Source organism: Pteronotus mesoamericanus, unplaced genomic scaffold (genome assembly GCF_021234165.1).
Source record: "Pteronotus mesoamericanus isolate MK-2021 breed Mesoamerican mustached bat unplaced genomic scaffold, CSHL_Meso_final scaffold_409, whole genome shotgun sequence".
Taxonomy (NCBI): Eukaryota; Metazoa; Chordata; class Mammalia; order Chiroptera; family Mormoopidae; genus Pteronotus; species Pteronotus mesoamericanus.
This window is the reverse complement of record NW_026555316.1, coordinates 727,116-752,488: the sequence shown is the minus strand read 5'-3', so window position 1 is coordinate 752,488 and position 25,373 is coordinate 727,116. Positions and strand designations below refer to the sequence as shown.

The following is a 25,373-nucleotide window of genomic DNA, read 5'->3' as shown; positions in this document are numbered from 1 at the left end:
GTGCTGCTTTTTCAGCCCGCCCAGCCCTCTCTTGCCAGGGGTGTAGTTGAGTTTTGTCGGCAGCCAGGAGGCAATGTGGAGCTCTGGAAGCTTCCTGCTGCCTTTTCTACTCACACCTGCAATCCCCAAAACTTCCCCAGCTAGTCTTATTTTCATCGCTATTCTATGTAGTAACTCCTGCCATGTCCTGTACTGGCCAAAGTTCACCCGCAGGGAGGGCGTAAGCATTGCCCCCCTTCCTAAGAGCCTGGGAGCTAGCCCACACGGCCAGGTGCACCGGGAAGCACGCGCGTCAGTGCGCGGGGGGCGACTAGGTGCTCGTTAGGGCGCCCCCTGAGTCACGCCTGGGCTTTGCTTTTGAAGAAGGGGGAGGCAGTAGGTCACTGACAGCGGAATCCAGAGCCCCTGCTTCCCCCTCTGTCCCTTAGTTATGCTAGAAAGAAGACCATGGGGAAACCCCTCTGTACCTATTCTTGAAAGGTGAGAACTTGGTAAGTCAGGGCCCCAAACTTTGTCCACTAATGTTGTTCGCTAATTTGCTCATAAAATTCCAACCTCCATAGCTTCCCCCCCCCAGTACATACCCTTCTAGAACCATCACAGATTCTTTCCTGCCTCCTCCATTCTGCAGTGGGCCTTTTCAACCAATCTCATTTTATAACAGAAGAGGATTTGGTATCTCAAGCTTCATAAATGCTGTGATGGGGAGAAGGAGAGACCACAATTAATGCCATAAGAAACAGCTGGAAATGTGTCTTTTACTCCAGGACCTCGCGCGGGTACCAAACAGTGGCAGAGCTGCACTAAGCTCCCATGTCCTCTGCAAGGACAAAGGTTAACGAGCTCACAGGTGATTAGAGTGAGCCCCCAGCTTGCCCCAGTCACTAACAAGCTGCCGCCTACCTAGTTAGGGCCTGGACGCACCCAAGCTATACTAGGGCCAAGTATTCATTTCCCCTCATGATACCATGGGAGTGAACCCCCTATCCTGAAGTCTGCCAACTCTTCCAAAGAGAAGAAAGCAGAGATGGCGAAGCTTTCCTGTTTAATGGGTAAAGAGAAGAGTGCTGTGTTAGGAGCAGAAGGTGTAGAGGTGCGCGGGGCAGGGGCAAGCCCCAGGCTGGGGACGGACAGACGTGGAGGTAGTTTACATGGGAATAGATGGTGTGCACTGAGCAGTTTCTAAGGAGGCTAGTGATGGTTCCATTTTGTTTCTTTGCATGTCCTTGTATTATAGACAGACGGGGCAGTAACTACTCCAGGGAAGTAATGGAGCTAAACTCTGGCTGAGGACGGAGGAGACAAAACTTTCCCAAGCGCTCTCAAGGGTGAAGACAGACAGAGGCAGATAGATCCATATATACAAACTTTACACAAAATAAATAAGGAGCTGTGATCAGCTTGGCTGGCCCTCACCCTGGATTCCTCCCGCCACTGTCAGAAGTGATTCCAGGAACCCTTCAGGCCCTAGGCATTTTAGAACCCACCCCCTTCCCAGCAGTCCGCCTCAGTCCCAGCAGCTCCTGGGCAAGGAGAACCCAAGCCCCTTGGACCCTGAGGCCCCAGTCCTGAGGGCCTCTGGTAATAGGCTCAGGGCCAAGCGCCCGCGGCGCAGGCGGCCAGGGGAGCACCCCTGCAGCGAGTGACTTGCCAGCGGAGCCCGCTGCGGGGCGGAATCACAGTGGTAGCCCCTGCGGCCGCAGACCCTAACCCAGTCTCAGAGCAGGCTGAGGAATGGGTCCTTTGCCTCCCCAAGTCCTTCGGGTCCCCTTCAGGGCCGGGCCCCCTGTTCCATTTGTTGGTGCTGGCTCCGCACAGCGAACCTGTTGACATGCACAGGTATGGGCACGACAATCTTGGGGTTTCTGACGGGCTCTCCAGAGCGGCTGCTGACATTGCCAGCTTTGATGCGCTTCCACTTGGCCCTCCGATTCTGAAACCAGATCTTGACCTGCACCTCGCTGAGCTTGAGGGCATGGGCGATCTGGGAACGCTCTGTCAAGCTCAGGTATTTCTTGCAATGAAACTCCTTCTCCAATTCCAAAAGCTGTTCACTGGTAAATGCTGTGCGGCGCCTTCGGCTTTTGCCCCCAGGAGCTGTGACTCCTGCTGCCACTGGGGCTGCCTCCTCGGCTCCAGTCCCCAGGCTTCCCTTTAGCTTCGGCTTAGGTCCCAGGAGAACCCCCGGACCCCCGGCAGAACTGTCCAGGAAACCGTCGTCCTCACTGTCACCGCCCGAGCCCTCTTCCTCCTGCTCGCTGCCTGCTGGGTCTCTTGCTGGCGCCTCCAGCTTCTCCTCATCGGAGCTGTACACCTTCCCCTCTGTGGGGAATGAAAACCAACGGGACAGGGAGGGAATGGGCGGGAGAAGTCAGGTTGGAGGAGGCACATGGGACCACGACCAGGCATGGCCAGAACGGCAGCAGGAAGAGACAGGTGTGGAGGGAGGAGACAGCACATCCAGGGTGAGGGGTGGGGAAGAGGGTTAGGGAAGACAAAGAAATGGGAAGAAAGGTATTAACCAGCACAGATTTTACTACAGCAAAGCGAGGCAGGCAACAAGTGTCTATCAGAGGAACACCGTTCCCAGCACTGCGTCCCTTCAGCACCCCCACACCCCACCTCATTCTGCCGACCCCACTACCTTCCCAGCTTTCTCCAAACCCGGACCATGCGGCCCCAGGCCCCAGAGGGGAGCAGAGTGGGACCTGGCCTAGGGTCCTCTCCCTTACTGTGACAAGAATGAGCAATATAGGGGAATTTACTTTTGCAGGATGGGGGGCGGGTGGGGAGGCTGTCAGTTCGTTACTCTCCTAGGAACCCTAACTGGACCCAGTGGAAAGACCTGTGTGGGGACTGGACCTCTCTTCTGTCTCCGCTCCTTCCCTCTTCCTTAGGTCTAGAATCTAGAATCTTGTTTCCAGATGGGAACTTCACGGTCATCTGATTCCTCATCCTCACCCCAAAATCTGGGCCCGAGAAATATTATCCAACGACCTGGGAGTCAGGTGTCCTTACTGTACCCCCTTCTCAATTCTCCTGAACCAGATAATCTAGCCTACAACTGGGACCCCTCCCAGCCACATGTCACCTTATCAGTGACCAGATTTTTCTTCCAATTAGCCCTCTTAGGTCCCTTTTAGTCCTTCTCCTTATTTGAAAACGATGCTGTCATTTTCCCACCTTCCCTCTTTCCCAGTTAAGGTTGCTGAGCAGCAGAAACAGCTGCTTTCTGCTCCAGTTCAGAATCCTGAGGACCCTGAGCTTGATGTCAGCTGGGAACATGGAGGGAATATGGGAAGAAATAGAAATGCAACAAGGGAAAATATAGATGGTGAAAAAAAAAAATGACTCATTTAGTAGATTACTACTGATTATTTGTAATCACAGCCATATAAACATTTTAACCCATACATAATTCTAAAATTCAATTCAACCAGTGGTTTTATTCTTAACCACTGATACTTTCATTCTTCTTATAACTGCAAATAATGCATTACAAATGTTTACAGCATTTAAGTTTTACAAAATCCCTCGTTTTCTGCCCAAAGGACCAATAAAGAGTGAAACAACAACAACAAAAATCAGAAGAAAACCAACCAACCGGAAAGAGAAGAGGAAATGAATAATCTGTAAACTAACAGCTCCTTACCAACAGAATTCAATGTGTAAAGGTTGGGGGGACTTCACAAATGTGGGAGTACATTTATCTACACCTACCACATGTCACATGTACACTCATAAGCTCACTCCAAGGTTGAGAATACAACCTAAAGTAAAAAAAAAAACCAAAAAACCTTAAGGGAACAGTGAAATGCTTTATAAGAAAAAAAGGTGTGCACACGTACACGTGGCTAGAATACCTCCCACACGCGGGGCTTCCCGGCCGCTCCTCTCTGACCTCCCTGTCTGCCGTCGTGCCAGCATGAACTTCTCAGGGCCTCCAGGACCAGTCCAGTAACTTTCAATCTGGTTCCCCACCCCAGGGTTGACCCTTCCCCGCGCTGATGCAATCTACGCCTGCTCCTTTTCCTCAAGAGCCACACTGACATTGTCCTTAGAGGCCAGAATCTGGGCCCATACCCATCTCTCCCACCTCCACCTCAATAAGCTGCTTCACACCTCGGGTTATTTTTATCCCACAGGCCAGTGCCTTTTCTCCCTGTAGTGCTTCATTCTTTAACCTCAGAATGCACAGGGCACACCCCGGGTGAGGCTCAGCCCGCCTGCCCATGCGACTCTTACTCACGGCTTCCCACGAACAAGTGGTCTGCATTCTCCAACAGCTGGCCACGCTTCAGGAGCACCCGGCTCCGCGTGCCTCACGACACTCGCCTCTCACCACTCCACGCTCTCTCCCTTACCTCTTCCCTAGCCAAACCCACTTTATTTTCTGCAAGATTCACATCCTTGTGTTCCTCCTTCATTTCATTAAGGGCTTCCTCACATCACTTTCGACTTTCCTCTTCCAGACCATAAAACCTTAAACACGTCCCAAACTGAACTCTGTCTCCCAAGCTAGTTCAAACCAAATCTTTGCTTTCTCTCACAACCCATGTCCAATCCACCAGCAAGTCCTAGTCGTGCTGCTGCCGCCGCCTGTAAAATACACCAGGGCACTGACCTCTTCTTACCACCTCCCCCGTACCCAGCTGGTCCAGGTCACCACCGTCCCTCCCCGGCTCATCAACATTTCCTCCCCGCTGGTCCCCCTGCCCCGCCCCGCGCCCTCCCCCAGGTCCTTCTTTCTGGAATACTTTACATGCTCATCACCTAGAGTTTTGCACTTGCTCATTTCCTATCTCTAACACCCTTTTAAAAGTAAAAGTCCCAATACTCCCGACACGTTGCTTTATTTGTTGCTATCACCAACCATATTCATTTTTTAAATTGGTTCTCTCTTCCTGTTAGAATATAAACACTATGAAGGTAGAGACTGTTAATATATTTTTTTCACTGCTGTACCTTCAGCATCTAGGAAATTACCTGCATAGAGTAGGCACTCTATAAATATTTGTGACTAAATAAACTATTCCCAAGCTCGCTCTCCCTCTCCTTCCTTTCCCAAGCCTCTCCTAAGATAGTCCCCATGACCCTACCCCATCCCAGCTCCAGTGCCCATACAACATCCTCTTCATGAATATTATCTTATCCACTTCTCAGATGTCTTCAGATCTCACAGTAGCTGGAGAGAACCCCATGTGGAGTGTGAACTTAGAGGCTCTTAGGCTAAAAGAAATGAACAATCTCCAACATCATTACTAAATCCTTTAACTTTTAATTTTTAAGATAGGGTTTGTAGTAAATAACAATAGAAAAAACGACAAAACCTTGTGAAAACTCTGCCCAATATTACTGTATCTTAAACGGCTACTAAAAAGACAGAAACTGGATTTTAGGTCTTGAAGGATGAAATCATTTAGTACAGCTCCAAGTACCCAAGGGGTGTACAATAAATCTAAATTGATGATGATGGAGGTGAGGCTCCCAGGTTCCTTGATCTGCCAGGGCCCTCCCGAGATCACATCATCCATCCGTCTGTCTTCAGACAGATTCCATAAAATCAAGCCCCCATAAGCGGGCCACCACCCTCAGTGCTGCTTTTAAAGCCAGACAAGAAGCACAGGTTCACAACCTCTCTTGGTTACTTGGTCCCAGTGGGACGCTGAACGGCAGGGGCAAGACATTGAGGGCTCTGATAAGCAACTCTTAGAAGGAGATGGGGGTGGGGCAAAGAAGAAAGCAGCTGAGAAGGGAAAATACAGCTACATAAGAGTCTGGGACAGTGAGAATGTGAAGAAGTGGGAGAAGGAAAGCAGGCGGAAATAGGAGCAGGACAAGAAAGAAGCAGGGTAGACATAGTGGCAGGAGAATTAAACCATGAGTCAGAGAAACCGAAAGAGCTAAACAGTTTAGAGAAGAAAGAAAAAACAGCAAAAAGCTTAATTAATTAATTAATTTGTGTTTGCCCTACCTTTTTTACCCAAGCATGGATGCACCTGGAGCACAGCAAAACATTTTGGCCCTGCCATTTACTCTTTGCCAGTGGAGCACGTTAGAATGCGATACCCAAAGTGATGGAAACATATTCCAAAGAATTGGAGGAGCAATATAGTAGCTCAATCCTTGACAGTACAGCAACCCTGAAACAGCTTGCTATTTTTCATGGGTTAGCAAAGAAATAAATGCAAACTATTTCTTTTAATGCAATTTATAATGAATATTAATGGTAAATATAATCAAACACAAAGAAAATTGTATATAGATAACTGTATTGACTAAAAATTGACAGAAGCAAAATCTTTTTGACAAACTTTCCATTTGCAAAATTTGATTTAGAATAATTGAACTTGTTAGATATAAAGTCCATGAAAGTAGAACAAGCAGATGCTATAACTGCTTGATGCGAACAAAAACAAAAACAAAAACAAAAATAAAAAACTTCATCAACAAAACAAAACTTTACTGAAAATTTTACATCGGAAATAATGATTCTGATGAGAATAACTTCAGCACAAGAAAACCTTTAAATTGAAAATGATTTGACTGTGCTAGGTAGGTAAGCCAAACAGATAGAAAGGTTCTGTCCTTTGTGTGTGAAAATGTTATTACTGGTAATAGAAGAGTATATTGCATTTTCAACTTGTTCCCTATGGGCAAGTCTAAAGTCTTTGAAAAACGTTTGGTGTCTGTCCAGGGGGAATAATTGTGTGGCAGATTGGTTAGCAGGATACATCCAGAGTTCGTGTGAATCCTCCTGGTGGATGCTACATCCTAAGAACCAGCAATCTGTGCCAGGGCATTAATCCCACCTCAGAGAGCAGAGCTCGGGCTGCAGGAATGCACTTGCAAGGGGCCTTCCTTCCAAGAGGAAGGGAAGCAGCTCCAGAGATAGAGAAGCCCCACCCTGGTAATGCGTCCAGTCAGGCCGAAGAAGAAATCAAGGTCAAAGAACCCATGATAGGTATTTTCCAGGAGAAATATCATCAACAAATCAACAAACAACAAGTGCTGGTGAGGATGTGGAGAAAAGGGCAACTGTCGGTGGGAATGCAGAGTGGTGAAGCCGCTGTGGACAGCAGTATGGAGACACCTCAAAAAATTAAAAATGTGTCTGCCTTTTTTGACACCAGCGATCCTACTTCTAGGAATATATCCGAAGAAACCAAAAACACTAATTTGAAAGAACACAAGCATCCCTATGTACATGGCAGCGTTACTTACAATCAGCAAGACATGGAAGCAGCCCAAGTATCTATCAGTAGATGAGCAGATAAAACAACTACGGGACATTTATACAATGGAACACTACTCGGCCATAAAAAAGAAAATTTTACCCTTTGCAACAGCATGGATGGACCTGGAGAATCTTGTGCTAAATGAAATAAGCCAGTCAGAGAAAGATAAAACACCATATGATTTCACGCATATGTGGAACCTAATGAACAAACTGAGCGAACGAGGAGAACAGACACAGAATCACAGAGGGCAGGGTGACCGCTCTGTGGGAGGGAGGTTAGGGGGCAGAGGGGTTGAGCAAGAAGGAAAACGCATTCATGGACATGGACAACACAGTGTGGTGATTGCAGAGGGAAGAGGGATATAAAGGGTTACGCGGTAATGGAAAAATTCCAATAAAAAATGCGAATTAACAGCACCGGGCTTGCGCCATCTAGAGGGGGAATCCCACAATCATGGTCACCAAGGACGACGGGCCTGAGTCTCGGCCCAGAAAACCGCCCAGGGAGTGGAGAACCATTTCAGATCCCAGCGACAGGAGCTCACAGGGCCCTGTGCTGTCCCGCATCCACCTGTCCTGGCTTACAGTTCTATCTCAGTGCTCATCGCCTTCAGAACTCGTCAAACCCTGTATTCGTCACGTATTGATGAGGAAAAAAAAAAAAAACGTTTCAGCACTCGGCGCTTGCTTGGGACTTGTCACACTTGCTAGAACTTGTATGAGTCACAACGCTGTCCCACAAGAGAAAATGCCCCGGCACTCCTCACTTGCTCGGTACTCATCGGTTTCGGCACTCATCACGCGTTCCAGAACGAGTTAACGGAGTACTGAGGCGCCACTGTCCATCAAATCAACAGTCTTTATTATCCACGGAAGAGAGGTCTCTCCCCAGCTCACTCAGCTCTGACCTCTCTTCCTTCTGCTTCAAAGACAACTACCCTCACACCCCCCACCACCCACAGGACACCAAGTCTCCTGACCCTACAGACCAGGTCAACTCTTCGGCTTCCTGAGTACAGAACCAATGGGGCAGGGGTGTCCAAAGGTGGGAGACACCCAGGTCATCCTTCAAAACAGGGGTGTGTTTGCCACCACTCTCATTTCTAAATCCTCACCTCATCATCATGCCAGTACAGAATTATAGCTCTGTTCTTTTCAAAGACGGTACTTCCTCCCTACAGCAACGAGCTCACTTTCAATTTGTTTCTCACTCGCCCCGTCCATTTTATGCTCCCGCTATGCTATGACTCCTTCCTATAATTTGGGTACCCTAAGGAAAACTCTCTTGTTCGCGTGCTCGCTCTATTCTTCCCTTTACTCTTCAGCATTCTTGACTCCAGATTGCCGTGAGAATTTTCTCTACATCTTGACCTTCTGGAGCCCCTCCCACCTTCCTGACAAGTTCAGGGCAAATTCCCCACCACGCCACGCTCAGAGCTCCTCTCCCAGCTAATGTTAGTCACTGCCAAGAGCACCTTAGCTTTCCAAAACACTTCCACATGTATTATTTTATCTTCAAGCAACTCACTGAAGTGGAGTTGAACCTATTATTATTAGTAATGGGAGGTTAGTAACCTTATTTTCAAGTGAAAACACGGAGTTTCAGAAAAATTTAATGATTTTCCTAAGTTACACAGCTAGGGACAGAGCCATAACTAAACCTTGGTCTCCTAAATCTCTAGTCAGTGCTCTTTTATCCTCCGCAGTAAAATATCTTCTCTTCCCTCCCACTTGAAGTAAAAGTCCTGTCCCCAGATGCCTCATCAGATAAATAACTTTCCTATTAAATCCAGTTTTAGTGTTTAGACCTCATCCCTTTCACTTATCGCTGAAGATCTCTAGCCTAATTATTAATATCTTCCTTTAATATTCTTAGAGAAGATTCTTAAAATGGCTGTAGGAGAAGCCTCACTCACCAAATCTTACCTTTGTCCTTTAACAGGTTATTTCTCTTATTTCCCAAAACAAAATTCCCATCAGATCTTTCTCTTATTTTTTCTGGAATTACTGGGTGGACAGTGTAATCTTACCAGTCAACATTCCTTTTACTCGGAAATGTATTTTCTCATTTAAAAAATAATACGGCCAAACTCTGGAAACAGCTTTGTTTTAATATCCGTTTTCTCCAGCTCCTGGTTTGCGGCTGCCTCCCTCAGCCCTCAGGAGCAGCTCTTTCGTGTACAGGCATCAGCCTCACTGAGGAACAGAAATTTCCTACTATCTTCATCTCTCCCTACCTTCCTCATTACAGAACTCTCTTCGGGCCTCACTCCCGGTATCTCTTTCATCGCTACTAGGACTCCTTATCTGGGGGAAGGCTTTCCTCCCTAATACTGAAAGGGAGTTAAAGGCAGGTTCTTTTCTTTCTTTCTGGTTGAGATAGATATCTGTTTGGGGCTTGTTTTTGTCAGCCAAGCATCCCGTCCCGCTTTTGTTCACTCACAGCACCCCCTCCCTTTGGGTCCTGCTTCTCATCTGTTCCCCAGGACAGTGGGGCTGTCAGTCACATTTCCCCACCTTAGTGGCCATGGAGGCCTGGGACCTGGATCTGACCAGTCCTAGCTTCCCGTCTCCCTGGGCACCTGACTCAGGCTAGCTCATCAGCCATCACAGGATTTTATATGTGCTAGAATGCGCTGGGCTCCCACCCTACAAGTATAAAAATTTAGACCAGCTCAGGCTCGTCCCACCCTCCTCCTGCTGCCTCTCTTAAGGAGAGAGAACAGGTGAATTCAGAGAGAGGAGGCAAGTTGAGAGCAAGAAGAAAAGGCCTAACAACATGGTTTGCATTCCTGTACTCTGCAGTCACGTGAATCAATAACTGTCCATTTTAGCTTAAATTGGAGTTGAGCTACTATCACTAGCAACTCAAAAAGTTCTGACTACATCCAACACTGTAACTAGAAGTGACAGTAATTGTATGACTCCAGGGAAAGTAGGCATCTCCACCTCACTCCCATAACTTTCCCATCCAAGATAACCTTTCCATAGTACCTGAAATTATTCATAATAACACCACCTAAAATTTGACCACTTGAAATCCATTTGAACTTTAGAGAAATCTCTTTAATCAATCTGAGTATGAATTATTTTAATTCAAAGGCTTTGCTCCCAACATCAAGTTGAGATCAGACATATGACGGAATAGAAATTTCGATGAAGAAAAAAAGGAAGGCATTTTTTTTTAATGGAGAGAAAGGAAGAACAGGCCCCAGGCAGACACAGCAGAAGAGCTTTGGGCAGCTTTGGTATCTAGAGAATATGCCAAAATGTGAGACAGGAAAACAAATGAAGAGAGAAAAAGACCCATTGATTCCACTTCTGGGGATATATATGAGGAAACCCCAAACACTAATTCAAAAAAATATATTCATCCTTTTGTTCATTGCAGCATTATTTACAATAGCCAAGAAATGGAAGCAGCCCAAGTGTCCACCAGTAGATGAACGGATAAAACAGCTATGTTACGTTTACATAACGGAATACTACTCAGCTGTAAAAAAGAAGGAAATTTTACTTTTTGCCACAGTGAAATAAGCCAGTCAGAGAAAGACAAGTATCATATGATTTCTCTTATATGTAGAACCTAATGAAAAAAATAAACTAACATACAAAATAGAAACAGATCCATAGATACAGAGAACAGACTGACAGCTGTCAAAGAGAAGGGGGGTCAGGGGCTGCGCGAAAAGCTGGAGGGATTTAGCAAAAACAAAACAAGACAAAACCAAAATCTCATAGGCATAGACACCAGCATGGTGATTACCAGAGGGAAATGAGACCAGGGGAAGGTAGAAGGTAAAGGGGAGATAAATGGTCACGGAAGGAGACTTGAATTGGGGTGGTAAACACACGATACAATATACAGATGATGTGTCATAGAACTGTACACCCGAAACCTATAATTTTATGAACCAATGTCACCACACTAAACTCAATAAAAATTATTTTAAAAAATAGAGAGAGAGAAAGCTAGGGACAAAATCTACTCCTGTTAGATTCATACAATGTTCTCTCTTGGCATTCCCCATATGAATAGTTCACAAAATACAGTTCTATTTCTATCATCACTCCCAGAAATCTCTGTCCTTATTAGTGCAGAGAGTCACCTATCTTACACAATTCCTAGGGAAGATCTCTTTCCCAACTTAATTCCCAGGAAAGCTCCCCATCTATTTCCATAACAAGGACCATCCCGATAATTTCTTGCACACCTATTACATTAGGATGCTGGACTAATATCTTCTCATTTAAGTCATTTTTAAGTCTTAATTCTGTAAGATAAGTATTATTTCCCTAATTTTACTGGTGAGGAAATGAACACTGCAGAGGTTAGTATTTCGCTTCAGGTCACAAAGAAAGGGTGGCACCAAGACCTCTATCCAAAGCCCATGCTTTTTGCTCTGCACTGACCACATCTCTTCACCACTGAATGGAAAGAGAGATTGAATTATAATGTCAGTGCATCATAAATATTGTATCAGTTGGGTACATGACACAGAAGGCCAGGGACTGACTGCACAACACCGCTTCTCTTTTTCTCACTCCCTCATGGGCACTGCTTTCTTGCCCACCAGGTTCGGTCACAAATGATCCCCAACCTTTTTGGCCTGGATTAGATCAACTCCCACCCTTATCACATGTTTCTCTCTGTATTTTAATTTTGAGAGCTGTACACAGCCAGAACGCAGGTAACACCTCCCGGGTCCCAGTGGACAAAGCCTTTTCTATTCTAAAGCCAGCCCTGATTTCACCTCAAAACATGCATTTCCCAGCCTGCTCTTCCTCATCAGCTACCACAACAACTCAGCACTGAGAAATAAAGAATTTCCCCCAATCCCTTAAAAAAGGGAACAACTCATTAATGAAGGTGTCCTTATAGATAAAAACGGAATCGTAGAGCTGGAAGCAATCTTACCGATCACCTAACTCAAACCCTGATTGTACAGATGAGGAAGTTAAGCCACAGGTGTGATTTGGCCAAGGCCACGCAGTTGCGTACGTCTAGTGCCCACCCATAATTTACGGGATCGTTATCATCCGGTCCGGCACACAGCACTTCTTACTGTCACTCGCAGGACAATTTCATCCTCCTCTCCCCCTCCAGGACACCTCTGTGTGCATCGCTTCTCTTCCCGTTGCTCACAACACAGTTCCTTCTTCTCCGTTCTATTATACTGCCATTTCCCAGGACTCGCAGTCAAGAAGTCCTTCTCCCATTACCTCCAGTTCAAAGGTATTGCCCTGCTTCTCCCGTCCTCATTTTTCACACAGTGCTTTTCCTTCATAACCCTGATCTTTGCCCTGAGGTTCCCCTGCTTCTAATACAGCTTTTTCTTTTCATCACTTGGAGGGTATTCCTTTCTCTTCCATGACGGGAAGGGAACAACTTGCAGTACAGCGCTGTCTCTTCCTGCCACAACTTAGTTCAGCCTGTGCGGGTCCCTCTTCTATCACACCAGATTTAAGCCTCTCTTCTCCTGTCACTCTTCCTCTCAATGAGCACATCAATATCTCTCCCACATTACTCTAAGTTGATAGCTTTCTCCCAGGGTAACCATATTCCCAGTGAAACACCCCAACCTCTTCTTCTCTTCATCCCCATCGTGACCATTGCAGCTGTGGCACCACCACTTGCGTACAGAGCTCTGTCCTTTCAGCTTCTCTCTGGCCTCAGCATGGGGCATCTCCCCATTCCCTCTCGATAAAAGTGCTCTTCCTCCGAACTCCCCTTCTCATCATCCCTAATTAAATGTCTCTTTTTTTCGTACATCTACTTCATTACTTCTTGCATTTCTATTTCCTAATTCCCAATCAGTTTAACTGCAAAGATCCTTCTTTCGCCATTACTTCCAAGGCAAAATACTTCCCTATAGCTTCCCCTTGCAACATCACTCTCAGTGCAAAGCACTGCTCATATTATGTTTTTCCTTCTTTCCAATTAAGTATTTTCCCTCATTATTCCAATTACTGCCTCTCTCCCATTATTCCCAGTATAGATTATTCTTGCCTATGACTCCAAGAATTATCTTCCTAATCATTTACTTTATGTGTGTATGTGTGTGTGTGCGCGCACACACGCATGTGTGTATCTCCATATTTACATACGCCACTGCAGAGATCTCTCCTCTCTTCCATCCCTCCCAAGGCTTATCTTCCCCATAGTACAAGGCATCTCAATACCCCATTCCAATCCTCCTAATGAAAATTTGCTCTTGTCATTTCTGAGATCTCTCTCACTCAACCAGGAGTTCTTAACTCTTTTTGTGCCATGAATTCTTTGGCAGTCTGATAAAGATAATAAACTCCTTCTCAGAATAATGCTTTTAGGTGTTAAAATTAAAACATATAAGATTACATTAGAAGTTCAATTTTATAAAAATACAGTTATCAAATATTTAAAGGGAATTTGTGATGTTTCTCTATTAATTAATTAAACAGAAAGATGTTTCCAAACACTGCAAACTTCTATGAAAAATATTTGATTTCTATTGGTGACAAGAATCTCAGGTATTATTGAAATTACTATGGCTTCTGGGCTACATTTATAATTAAAGGAAGTACCAAATTTTAGTTATAAATTAATAAAAATAAAGATGCAATTTTTTCCCCATCCACAATTAACAGATCCCCTCACAAGAGGTCCATGGAGTCCATATTGAGAACCCTATTTTAAACATGGGAGGCTTTAAAAATAAGCTTTTATTCTATGGAACTGAAAGGAAATTAAAAGTCATCTATGCCAAAACTTGTGTTACTGATGAGGAAAATGAAGTCTAGAGAAGTTGTAAGACTTCAGATCTCATAGTATGTCTTGAAGAGAGTAAGCCCTTAATAGACACACAATAAATGTTCCCTGAATTGAACTAAGCAATTTGCCACAGTTGCACAGCTAATGAGCAATCTGAACCCTAAAGTTGAGACCTGAACCCATGTGTCACGACTCAAATAAATATTGCTTCGATCATATTAAGTTAATGCAATATTTGTCTTTCCATGAATGTCAATGGAGCAATCACTTGTACTGTATGCTGTTCCTCAAAATTTTTTAGGAAAATATACCCTGGGTCTTCCTCACTCCCAAGAAAAATCTCCCTCCTGTTTGTAACGGAAGTCTCTGATTCCACATCATGTTATCATTTCCTGTTTGTTCTCTCATGAGTAAATAGATCTTGGCAGTCATAATGGGCACCGACTCAGAAATTAACTGATGGTCATGTAAAATGCTTTCTAGCTACAATCAGGTGCTTAACTTACAGCGATCAGCACTCATGTATCATGTTCCTAGGAAGTTTCCTGGTCCTCTGGCATGATTTTCATTACTATTGCCAATCTCTATTCAGAAATTAGCAAATCTTTTTCTGTTTCGTTTTTTAAGATACTGTTCACTGCACTGCCCTCTCTCAGGTTTGTCCCATCACACTCTCTTTTCTATGTCATCTCAACTACAAATGTCGTCTTCTCCTTGCCATGCTGAACTGCCATTATCTTTTCCTAGCAATCTCTCACTTTATTCTTATCGTTCACCTGACAATTATATATGGATTAGCTAACATTTCTCACTTCTTAAGTATCTGTTTTCAGGCAATCCAAGCCTTTCCTTCCTGAGTGAACCATTGCTCTAGACACCCTCAATTTAAAGTTTCCCTTTGCATCTCTCCCAACAGACAGCTCTTGTTTTTTTCCCCATCCCCTCAGCACACAGCATCCTCCTCACACGTCGTCTCTGGAATGCGTATTTGCAGCACATCGTCAGGTTAGCTTTGATTTCTCTCAGCCTGCCCTTACACGTACCTTCACACGCAACATCATCTCTGCCCATTCCACTTGAGGCAGAATTTTCTTTTCCCCTGCCATTTAGAGCTTACTGTTCTCTTCTCCCCGCTATTCCTAACATCGAGGACTTCACTGTCCACTACAATTCAAAGCTTTCCCCTCATGACTTTCACATGACTCTATATTTTACAACTCTCTAGATCTGTTATGTTGAATATGGTCACTGCTGGACACTTGAAGCTACTGACCACCAGAAACATGGCTAGTTCGAATTGAGATGTGCTGAAAGTGTAAAATACACACTAGATTTTGAAGACTTAATAGGAAAAGAGAATATAAAACATTTCATGAAACATTTTTATACTGATTAATGCTAAAATCATATTTTGAACATATTGGGTTAAATAAAATATATTATTAAAATTAAATCTACCTGTTTTATTTTACTTTCCAATGTGGATAATAGAATTTTTTTAATGACATAAATGGATTGTTAGACAGCACTACTCTGGATTTCCTGTTGATTCATACTTTTAAATCTTCCCTACTAATAGAAAATTCTCTTCTCTCATATCATACCTTCCCTGATTATACTCACTGTTCCCCACACTCCAAACCTAGAATTATTTTCAATCTACCATTTTAAATACCTTTTCTGCCCCATTATTTATGTATACAGTATTTCTTTTTGACAACTAATACAGCTTCTACCCATGCAATTAAATAATAATAAAATGTCTTCTTTACCAATTCTGGTAGGGCGGTACTGGTCTCAACTCTCTACAAAATTAAAAAAATAGTCCTTATAATTCCAAGAAAAAGAATTTCACTCCTCATTCTCTAAATTGGCCTATCTTCACTATAATTTCATTTAAAGGGGCCAGTAACTGTAAAACAGTAAACTAACATAAATTAATAATTTCAGACCAATATCTCCCATTCACACCAGTACAGCAACTCCTCTTTGTCATTTTGAAGATAGAATTCTTTCTCCAAACTCTTCTAATGTTGTGGCTTCAATCCCATCATTTAAGCAGAGAGCTCTCTTATTTCACACTAACTACTCAAATGCAATTCTCAAAATTGTGTACTTGTTTCCCCACCACTTTCGGCACGGGCCATGTGTCATCATCACTTCCCACACTGATTTTATGACCGGCATTTCTGGAATTGCCGTTTTTTTCCCCCTCAACTATTCTAGGAAAAGAAATCAGGACTGGGAAGGTGGGCGTGAATGGCATGGGAAGGAGACTTGGGAGAATTTGTACTGAGAGTAGTAAGAAATAGCAGTCACAGATAAGATCTCTCATTCGTTATCTTCTTGGAATGTTTCTTCTGAAATCCTTCCTTACTGCTCTACCCCAGAAGCCCCACTTTAGACCCTTTATTTGTATCTCTTCCCCAAATGAATGATTACATTCACTCCAGCACCTCTCAAAATTCGTCCTCTGTAAGGTCTCCTTCCAATCATTCTTAGCAAAGAAATTCTTTGTTACCCTGACTGGTGTGGCTCAGTAGGTTGGGTGTTGTCCCACACACACTGACAGGTTGCTAGTTCAATTCCCGGTCAGGGCACATGTCTGGGTTGCAGACCAGGTCTCTGGTTGAGGCCATGCGAGAGGCAACCAATCGATGTTTCTCCCCCTCTTTCTCTCCCACTTCCTCTCTCTAAAAATAAATAAATAAAACCTTCTTAAAAATTCCTTGTTTTTACTCCAAGAATAAGTCACTTTTCTGCTTCCAACATTTTCTTCAGATGATGATCTTTCCTTCATCATTCTCTCTCTATATAAATTCTAGTTTCCCATCACTATCAGTATTGAAAAACCTTTTTAAAAAAATTGCTCCTCGTGTTGAAACTTTTTCCTATTTCCTACTTAGATATTTATTTAGCTCCCATCCAGTCTTCTCAAGACAGAACTCTTTCACATATACACTTCTGATCCAGATATTGTTCCCTTTTCATTTAGCCTTGCTAAAAATCCCTGTACATCTCTCTTCCGGTAGACAGTCCTCTCCTTTCTCATATTCTCTCTTTGGATAATCTGGGTATATAGCTCATTTGTTGGTCTCTTTCTTTACTCTTCTTTCTCCAATATTTTTCTTCTGTTCTTTTCCTCTGCTTATTCCTTTCTCTCCATCTCGAAGTCTGGTTTTACAGCAAATATTCTATCTGCTTCTATCCCCCCATTTTACAAATGGATCAAAATCGGAACCGAGGGAAACCTGAAGGAGTAGGGCAAGTTGCTTGTTCTCCCGTGGTTTGGGCATATCCCCCTTCAGTCCCCCTCCACTGGGAACTCCTTCCCCCTCAGCTCATCTCTCCCCCAGGTGTGTCTGGTTCTTTCGCTGCTCCAGTTGCCTCCAAAGCCATCCCTCTGATGGTTGCCTTACTCTCTTCCCTGCTTTAGGACCGGCCTATCCCCCAAATCACTCTGATCCTTTCTTCCTCCAGCCATTGGGCCATCTGCACTCCCTTACCTCACTCTGGGCTCTTTTATCTCATGGACATTTCCTCCCACCTCCTAGTTGCTGCTCTATCATTTCCTTTTGATCCTCCTTAGGAGATGCTGTTCAGACTTCAGTTGCTGGTTCCTCCTGGTCCAACCAGGTAGAAAATACAACAGCTGAATGCCCCAAAAGCCAAAATACTTGGGACTAAGGGGGAAAGGAGAGGGGGACAGGGTCCATAGCAGCCCTTGGGGTCTGGAAGACTGACTAGCACTTTGGTTAATTTCAAGGAAGGGCCCAGAAACCTATCATCAGAAATTTCCTTCTCCTGGCAAAGGACAAAAAAAAAAAAAAAAAAGAAAAAAAAAATTCAGTCTCTTCCTGGTCTCCACTAGAGTCATCCCCCATGCCTCCTGGTGTCACTTGCACCTGTTAAGCTGGATGCGATGAAGTTAAGCAAAGGCAGATCCATTCTGATGCTAAATAAGTTTAAGATTCAGGAACCTCATACTTAATTTTTTTTAAATAGGGCCCACCAAACTGTATAAGCTTTGGACGCCAGTACACCTGAATCCGCCCCTAGATAGTGAAAAGCTTTCCTGGCTTCTAGGGGTTAAGGAACAATAAATAGGGAAGCCAGGAGGGTTCTCAGTAGACTGATTCTAAACAGGGTGCAGTTTAACACACCTTGCCTCTTTTGAGAGGGCATCCTCGCCCCATGGATGTTCCTGTGTTAGCTCTTAGCTGAAGCTCCAGGCCTGTGGGCCACACCCAACCCAGCCCAGCCTCTTTCTTGGCCTCCCAGTCAGCCCTGGTTCGGCAGGTGCCACAGAACCCCTGATAGCTAAGGTTTCCTTAAGACCACTACTCAGTTCTTTATGGCTTAGCTCTAAATCTGTCAATTCAGAAGTGACCTCTCCTACCAGGGTGAAGACAGGTCACCAACACGGTCACCACTGCTTTAAGACCCTCCCTCTGCCCCTGCATTCACAGAGCTCAGCTGGAGTCAACACAACCTTCTCTTCAGAAGCCAGAACTGCCGTCCCCTTACTGAACTGACAGCTGCTCCAATGTCCCCTCACCCTGGGTCTCACTGCTGTCCCCAGGGTCCAGTCCCACACTTGCGGCTTCTCTATTCCCGGCAGCTGAGAAAAATGAAGGGATTCTGAAAAGACGACGCAGGAGAGCCATGGCTTGAGGACTAGAATGCTGGGAGGAAAGGCACTTATGTGGAAGTCTGTGGCGAGGCTTCAGGCACTCTGGAGACAGAGCAGGGCGGCGGTTCTGGGATCTAGAGGTGCTCTGTATGGAAGGGAACTGGAGGTGGTTCCGCAGAACCCGCCATCTGGGGGTCTGGGTTTCCCGGGCTCCAGGCAGGTGCCGAGATTCGGGATTCGGAGCAGGCTGCTGTCTGGGATTTCCAGGTAACGAGCCTCCCGCCCGGCTCCCTGGTTGGCCCCAGCACTTACCCGGTAGACTTGGAAAAGTCTCTGAAAAGTGCGGTGGTGGGGGTGGTGGGGGCTCTGCCACTTTCTCCCGGGCGGGCAGCAGCTCGTCGGCTTCCAGCCCGCCCTCTGGGCGTCGGCCGCCCGGCTCAGGGTTGTTTCGGGTGGCCGTGGCCGTAGCAGCGGCAGCGGCAGCAGAGAGCTCCGGGGGCCCGTAGAAGGCGTCCGGCGGCTCCGCGAAGCTGGGCAGCGCGGTGGTCAGCGCCACCATCGAGGGCACGGCCTGGCCCAGCCCCGCGCAGAAGGTGTTGGTAAGGCGGCCAGCAAAGGAGGCTAGTGGGGCGAGGGGCGGGAGGCCGGCGGGCAGTGGTGCGGGGGCCAGCGCCTGCGGCAGCACGAGGGGCCGGTAGGGCATGAACATGGGGTAGCCGGTGTAGAGCAAGTGGCCGGAGCGCGGTGGCGGTGGCCCGATCAGGGAGTCGATGGAGAAGGCAGTGCCCGGGCCCCCACCACTGCCCCCGCCGCTGCCCCCGGGGGCGCTCCCGCCTCCAGCTCTCTGCATCGCGCCGGGAGCTGTGGCCGCCCCGGGGCACTCCCCTCCGGGCGCTGCCGTGTGCCCCGCGGCTCAGGCACCCGGCGCGGACACGCAGGGCTGGCTCCCTGGCTCCCGGGCCGAGGTGGCGGCGGGGCGCGGGCTCGGCGCAGTGTGGCTCCGGCGCCGCGCTCCCTCTCTCTCTTAAGGAGGGAGGGGGCGGGCGGGCGGGCGGGCTGGGGGTGTCGCCCTCCGGACTCATCCATCTTCCTCAAATTACGCTTCACTTCCTCCCTCCGCCCTCCGCCGAGCCCGCTCGCTCCCTCTGCAGAGCCCGTTCCCAGCGGCCCCACCGGCCGGCCTGGGACCCCCGCCCGCCCCCCTTGGCCCAACCAACTATTATTAATGGAGATTGATGAGGCTGGACACGCCGCTTTGTGAAAGTTTGCGGCCCGACGAGAAGGCGGCTGCAGCTGCTGGGCTAGTGCCCCTCCTTCCACCCAGCCCGCCCCTCACTTAGCCCACTCGATGCGGGCGTGGACTCCGCGTGGGGTAGCAGGCAGGGAGGGCTCACGGGAGGGACAGGCCCAGACCAAGCCCCCTACCTCCACCCACACCCCACCCCTGCAGGCCGCCCTCTGTCCGACTCAAGCCAGTCCCCCGGGGTCCCATTCTCGGCCCCTGGGGCAGCTCCAAAGGCAAGACCAGAAGGGCGGATGAGACAGGACCTCGGCGCCCCTTTGGGTGGTGAGGCCAGGACGGCAGGGGGCACACTCCGCAGCCGGGAACCAAGGCTCAGGGCCCCGCGGACGGGGACCCGTTTCCTTCTCGGTCGTTTCTTCCCAGCCCCATGCACACTCTCTCCCTTGGTCCCTCTCTGCATTGGCTCTTCCTTCCCTTTCATCTTCATTCCCGCCTCGGTCTGGGACTTCTTAGTTCCTCACGCTGGCCTCGTGGGTAATTCCTGGAGAGCCCACACTATACCGAGTACTTACCATTCTTCTTACCTTCCCCCCTCCATCTTTCTCCCTTTCCATTCTTTTCCTTCCTCTCAGTGTTCCCTACCCTGCCCCTGTTTCTGTCTCTATTCCTATTTGGTTATTTCTCTTTCTCCATGGGTCTTATTCTATTTTTTCCCCCTCATTTCTCACCCATATCTCTATCTCCTGTCTGTCTTTCTGTCTATCTCTGGCTCTCCCCCCACCCTCGCATGTGCTTGCTCGCTCTCTCTTCTGCTATGAATTTCCCTGATTGGCTCCCCTGCTCCAGCGCTGCTGATGAGCCCTATTCATTCCTGGGCTTGACACTATCGACCTGCCCTGGCTGATTGCTGGGGGCTGGCCCCAGGAGTGCTGATGAGCCCCAAGGGTCAGCAGCGCTAATTATCCACTAATTGCTGATGACTCCACTCACCTCCCCCATTCTCAGACACTGAAATGGTGGTCCCTTTTACTCTCCCCCTCCTTCTGATTTCCAGCAGCAGAGTTGTCAATCTAGAGGCAAAAGTCATGGGCATGTTCACTTGATAGGAGCCTCAGGTCAATGCGCAAGAAAGACTTAAGACAGGCAAGTCAACACAAGAAGAGTGACCTGAGCTTCAGTACATAGGGCAAGCCTGGCCTGCTAAAATGGGGGTCATCTGGTCACTGGGAAACAGTTATTCTTGTTGGCCCAGGGAGAGACAAGCTAATTAAAATTAATAGCAAAGACAGGCAATTTTAGGAGGGTGATTTGGCCCAAGCGAGTATGAAAAACTATGCCAAAGAATCTCAGGGTTTCCAAGCCAAGATGGACCAGGGCAGGAGGGAACTCTGGGTCTCAGTGACATTTGTTCAATTCAGGAGCATTGTGTTGGCCTAAGGAGCACCACTAATGTTAGGCTAATGCATTAAAAATAAGCATCATGAAAAACACTGTCACCAGAGTGGGACAGAAGAGGGTGGGACCCAAGAAGGGAGTTTTCCTTGGTTATGTTCGATGGACAATTCATTAGAGAGGTAAAGGGAGAGAAGTAGTTTCCATTCAGTCCTGATCTATCTGTGGCTCTACATGAAACTAGGCAAAACTTCTAAGAGACAAGTCTGGCAGGAAGATGTTACCATAGAGAAAAAAAGTGGTGGCGTAACTTAGGTCTGGGAAGCCCAACTCACTACTGAAGTATGAGGATAATTCTTGTATGCAAATCCTTCTAAAGGTATTTGTCAGAACTCTTTGTTAAATTAACCAAGGACTTCATGGCACCAATATGGAAGACCAGCCTTCAAAATTGTATTGTATTTAAAAAGTACGACAGAGGTCAGTACTTGGTTTTATGGCTTTACAGTGTTGGATACACCCACAGAGGTTTATTGACTTAATAAATTATTGAGAGAATTTGGGGGCTACAATCACTAAACCTAAATCTGTATGAGCAGTAACACCACCAATCAAATAAACCATGAAGGAACACCCATTTTTAAAAGTAATTGCATTTATTTTTGCATAAGTAATAAAATCAGATAGCACAAAATTCCAAAAGCTCAAAGGATATATATTTAAACATCTCCCTCTGACCAGTCCCTTAAAAGACCATTTTAATAAGCCTGTCACTCTCTGGTTGGACAGAATGGATAATATGTTGTCAAGGACTCAAAGTTAAAGACCCTCTGATCTTGAAGATACATGTCACATAGCTCAACTCAAGATCTTATTTCCCTGAACTGTACTCAATAAAGTGGAATGCTCTGCTCAAGGTGGCACAGAGAGTACAGGCATAGAGCTTGTTGCCAACAAATCCCAATGGGCCACCAACTCTGAAGTGAGACCCCAGGGGTTTTATATTGCCCTGGTTCTGTGCATGTTAGGTACTGTCTTTTAGAATCTATTTATATCCTTGATCTGTCCCCTTGTCACACTGGGGTCCTGAAGTGTGACTTCTGCATAGTCCTTGGCATTCAGTAGCTAAACTAGGATAAAAGCCCTCACATACATAGTGGCAACTGAAGCAACCATTTCATTTCCCTGCCCTTTCATGGGCTGTGGAGCTGAGGCTACATGGTAAATAAGAAAAAAACACTGGCTGGAGTAAAAAGACCTGGAGTTAAGTTTTTGTTCTGACCCCTCACTGGACCTTGTGACCTTAGCCCCTCTTTGACTTAACTTTTCCATCTGTGAGCGGTTACTATCTATTCTGATTAGTCAAAAAACTGGTGCAAGAATAAAGTAAATACAAGGAAATAACTTTCAAAATGACTTCTTCCTGCACTAAATGAACCAAGAAGAGCCAAGTGGTCAATAATAGAAGACCCCAAATCAGTGTCTCTCCAAAACTACCTCTTACTCTCCCATCAGTACCAAGGACAGAAGCTGTTGCTGTCAAATCTGAACAAAGGTGGCTCCTTTCTTTACCAAGAGAAAATTGTGGTTCTCCTCCTGAATCCCTAGACGGTTAACTTGTGGGCAAGCACCTCCCTTCATGTCTAAAATGGAATTCCAGAAGTGGTTCTTTAATTGTCCACATGCTCTGACTTGTCCCACTCTCACTATTCTACCTGCTGGGGAAATGCTCCCACAGAGGAATTTTATTTTGAATCTACTCTCCCTACTAGTGCCTATGTCGGACCCATCATCTGGCCTCCCCTTCATGAATTAGAAACCAGCACTTAGGATACTAAGAATTAACGAAGTATTCTCAAGTCAAAGCCAACAGATCTATGCTGCCGCCTCACTCATTGGCGGGATAGAGTCCACTGACCGTGGGCCGCTTCGGGCCCTGTCCGCGGGCACCCTCTGGTGGTAGCAGAGTGCAACTGCGTCACCGCGAAAGAGGTACGGAGTACTACAGCGCCCCCTCGCGTTAGTCCAGGGCAAAGGAGACGCGCCCAGGGCAAAGGAACAGGAGAACCAGGTGAGCCGTCCAAGGATCGACGCTCCGGCGCTCCTGGGCACGTAACCGTGAACGTACTGATTGGACATGGAGGTTGTACACCAGAGCTTTAAAGTCTAGTACGCACGTGTGTAGGTTCATGTATGTTCGCTGTGTCCAGGTACTTGAACCCTGTGTATCTGTTGTGTTAAATGTATGCCGTTTGTGTGTGAGGACGTGTCACAGGCTGGTAGGTTGGTGGTGGGGAGGTCCGCGCCTCCAGTGCAGGGCGGAGTCCTCACGGAGGCGTGAAATTGGTTTGGAGCAAACACATTACGGAAAGCAATTACTGGGGAGAGGTTCTGGGCCCGCGGGACCCGCAGCCAGGAGGCTGGGGAGGAAGCTCCCTGGCTTGCAAGAGTGTCTGGATATCTAACCCCAGAAAGGGCTTTCCTAACACTGGCTGGCTAAGGCGAGGGCTTATGAAGTTGGGCAAGATCCCCTCCTACTGACTACTCCGCACTGCCTTTCTCTCCCGACGCAGTCCGAAGTCCTCACCCCTTATCACTTTGCGAAAGGCACTCACAGGCTTCGACGTCTTCCCAGGTGCCTGCCCTTATCACTGGCCTTCCTCCTCACACCCTCACTTCCTGCTCCCACACGGCTTTTGCTTTTACCTCATTGCCCCTGGTATTTGAATTAATTGTTCGCACACTTGTTTCTCAGGCTAGATGGGAAATTCACTGAGGGCAGGAACAGGTCTCATTCCCAGCTCTGCAGCTGGTGCCTCAAACCTGGGGCTCAGGGAGCAGAAGATGAATAATGTGGGCGGGATTACAAAGAACTTCCATGAAAATGCATAAACAGGGCTCTCCCAGGAAAGTCAGGAATGCTTGCGAGCCAGGATTTTCTTAGAACAAAGCTTCAAACATCTTCCACAAGCCAACAAGCCCGCATTTGTATCTCCAGACCGACCCTTGTCCCTGAGTTCCAGATTCACAGATCCAGATGGCCTTGTAGCACAGCCTCTTTGAAACAGATGTCAGCTGGAGAGCTCCCAAATTGAACTTCTGATTCCCCGGCCAACTGTCCCTTCTCACCTTCCCCACCTTAGTACTGGGCTGACTAAAGAGTCCGTTGAGTTTTTTCCATAAAATAAAAGACACAGTTTTCATTTTCACTAATAACTTTATTGATTTGGATATTTTAAGGATGTCAGCTATCCGCCACTATTGGCTTCTAGTGGACAGAGGCCAAGGGAGCTGCTAAACAGCTTCCAGTGCAGAAGACAGCCCCACAGCAAAGAACTATTTGGCCAAAATGTCAGTAGTGCCAAGAAACTTCACAAACCACTTTTGACACATTCGATCCATCATAGCACCTTCTCCGTACACTGCACACATATTTTTTGTTTGCGTTTCAGTTGTTTTCACCTGTCTTGAAATAACAAAGCATAATATGCCTAAAGTGTTGCATACTTCTTCCATCTTCAATATTAACATGGCTGCACAAAAATTCACCGATTTTGATGTTTTTGCAGATGCACTCTGAACCCTGGCTGGCGCGGCTCAGTGGATGGAGCACCGGCCTGCAAACCAAAGGGTCGCTGGCCCGACTCCCAGTCGGGGCACAGGCCGGGGCTGCGGGCCAGGTCCCCAGCAGGGGGCGCGCGAGAGGCAACCACACATGGATGTTTCCCTCTTCCTCCCTCCCTTCCCCCTCTCTTTAAAAATAAATAAAACCTTTTTGCAAAAATTCACTCTGATAGAACAGCTGTCACAATACAATCTATCAAAATTGTTTCGAATCAAGTTGAAGACAACTAAGCGCTACTAGAGCCACTGTCGGGGAAAACCTAAACCACCTTTGGGCCAACCCAATAATTAGCACCACCCTCCAGCCAGCTGTTCAGCCAAAACACTGGGAGTCACGCTGGACTGGGCTGTCCTCCGGCAAGTCCCGCCGGGCCTCCGAAAAGGGTCCGGCCTACTGCTTTCGCGCCTCTGCCGGGACCCCCGCAGTAGCCGCCCCGCGGTCTCCGGTTCGACGCCGCCCCACCCCCACCCCCACCCCGCGGCCCCACCC

The 25,373-nt window shown here is 47.0% G+C and overlaps 1 protein-coding gene across 1 annotated transcript; it reads right to left on the bottom strand.

The window, feature by feature from the left end:
* Positions 1-1,771: 1,771 nt before the first annotated feature.
* On the bottom strand, positions 1,772-19,474 carry GBX1 (gastrulation brain homeobox 1). Its single transcript, XM_054593428.1, has 3 exons — positions 18,937-19,474; positions 9,912-9,914; positions 1,772-2,322 (listed from the first exon to the last, which is right to left on the bottom strand). Exons 1-3 carry the CDS (start codon positions 19,472-19,474, stop codon positions 1,772-1,774), a joined length of 1,092 nt encoding a protein of 363 aa, XP_054449403.1.
* Between the last annotated feature and the right edge of the window lie 5,899 nt (positions 19,475-25,373).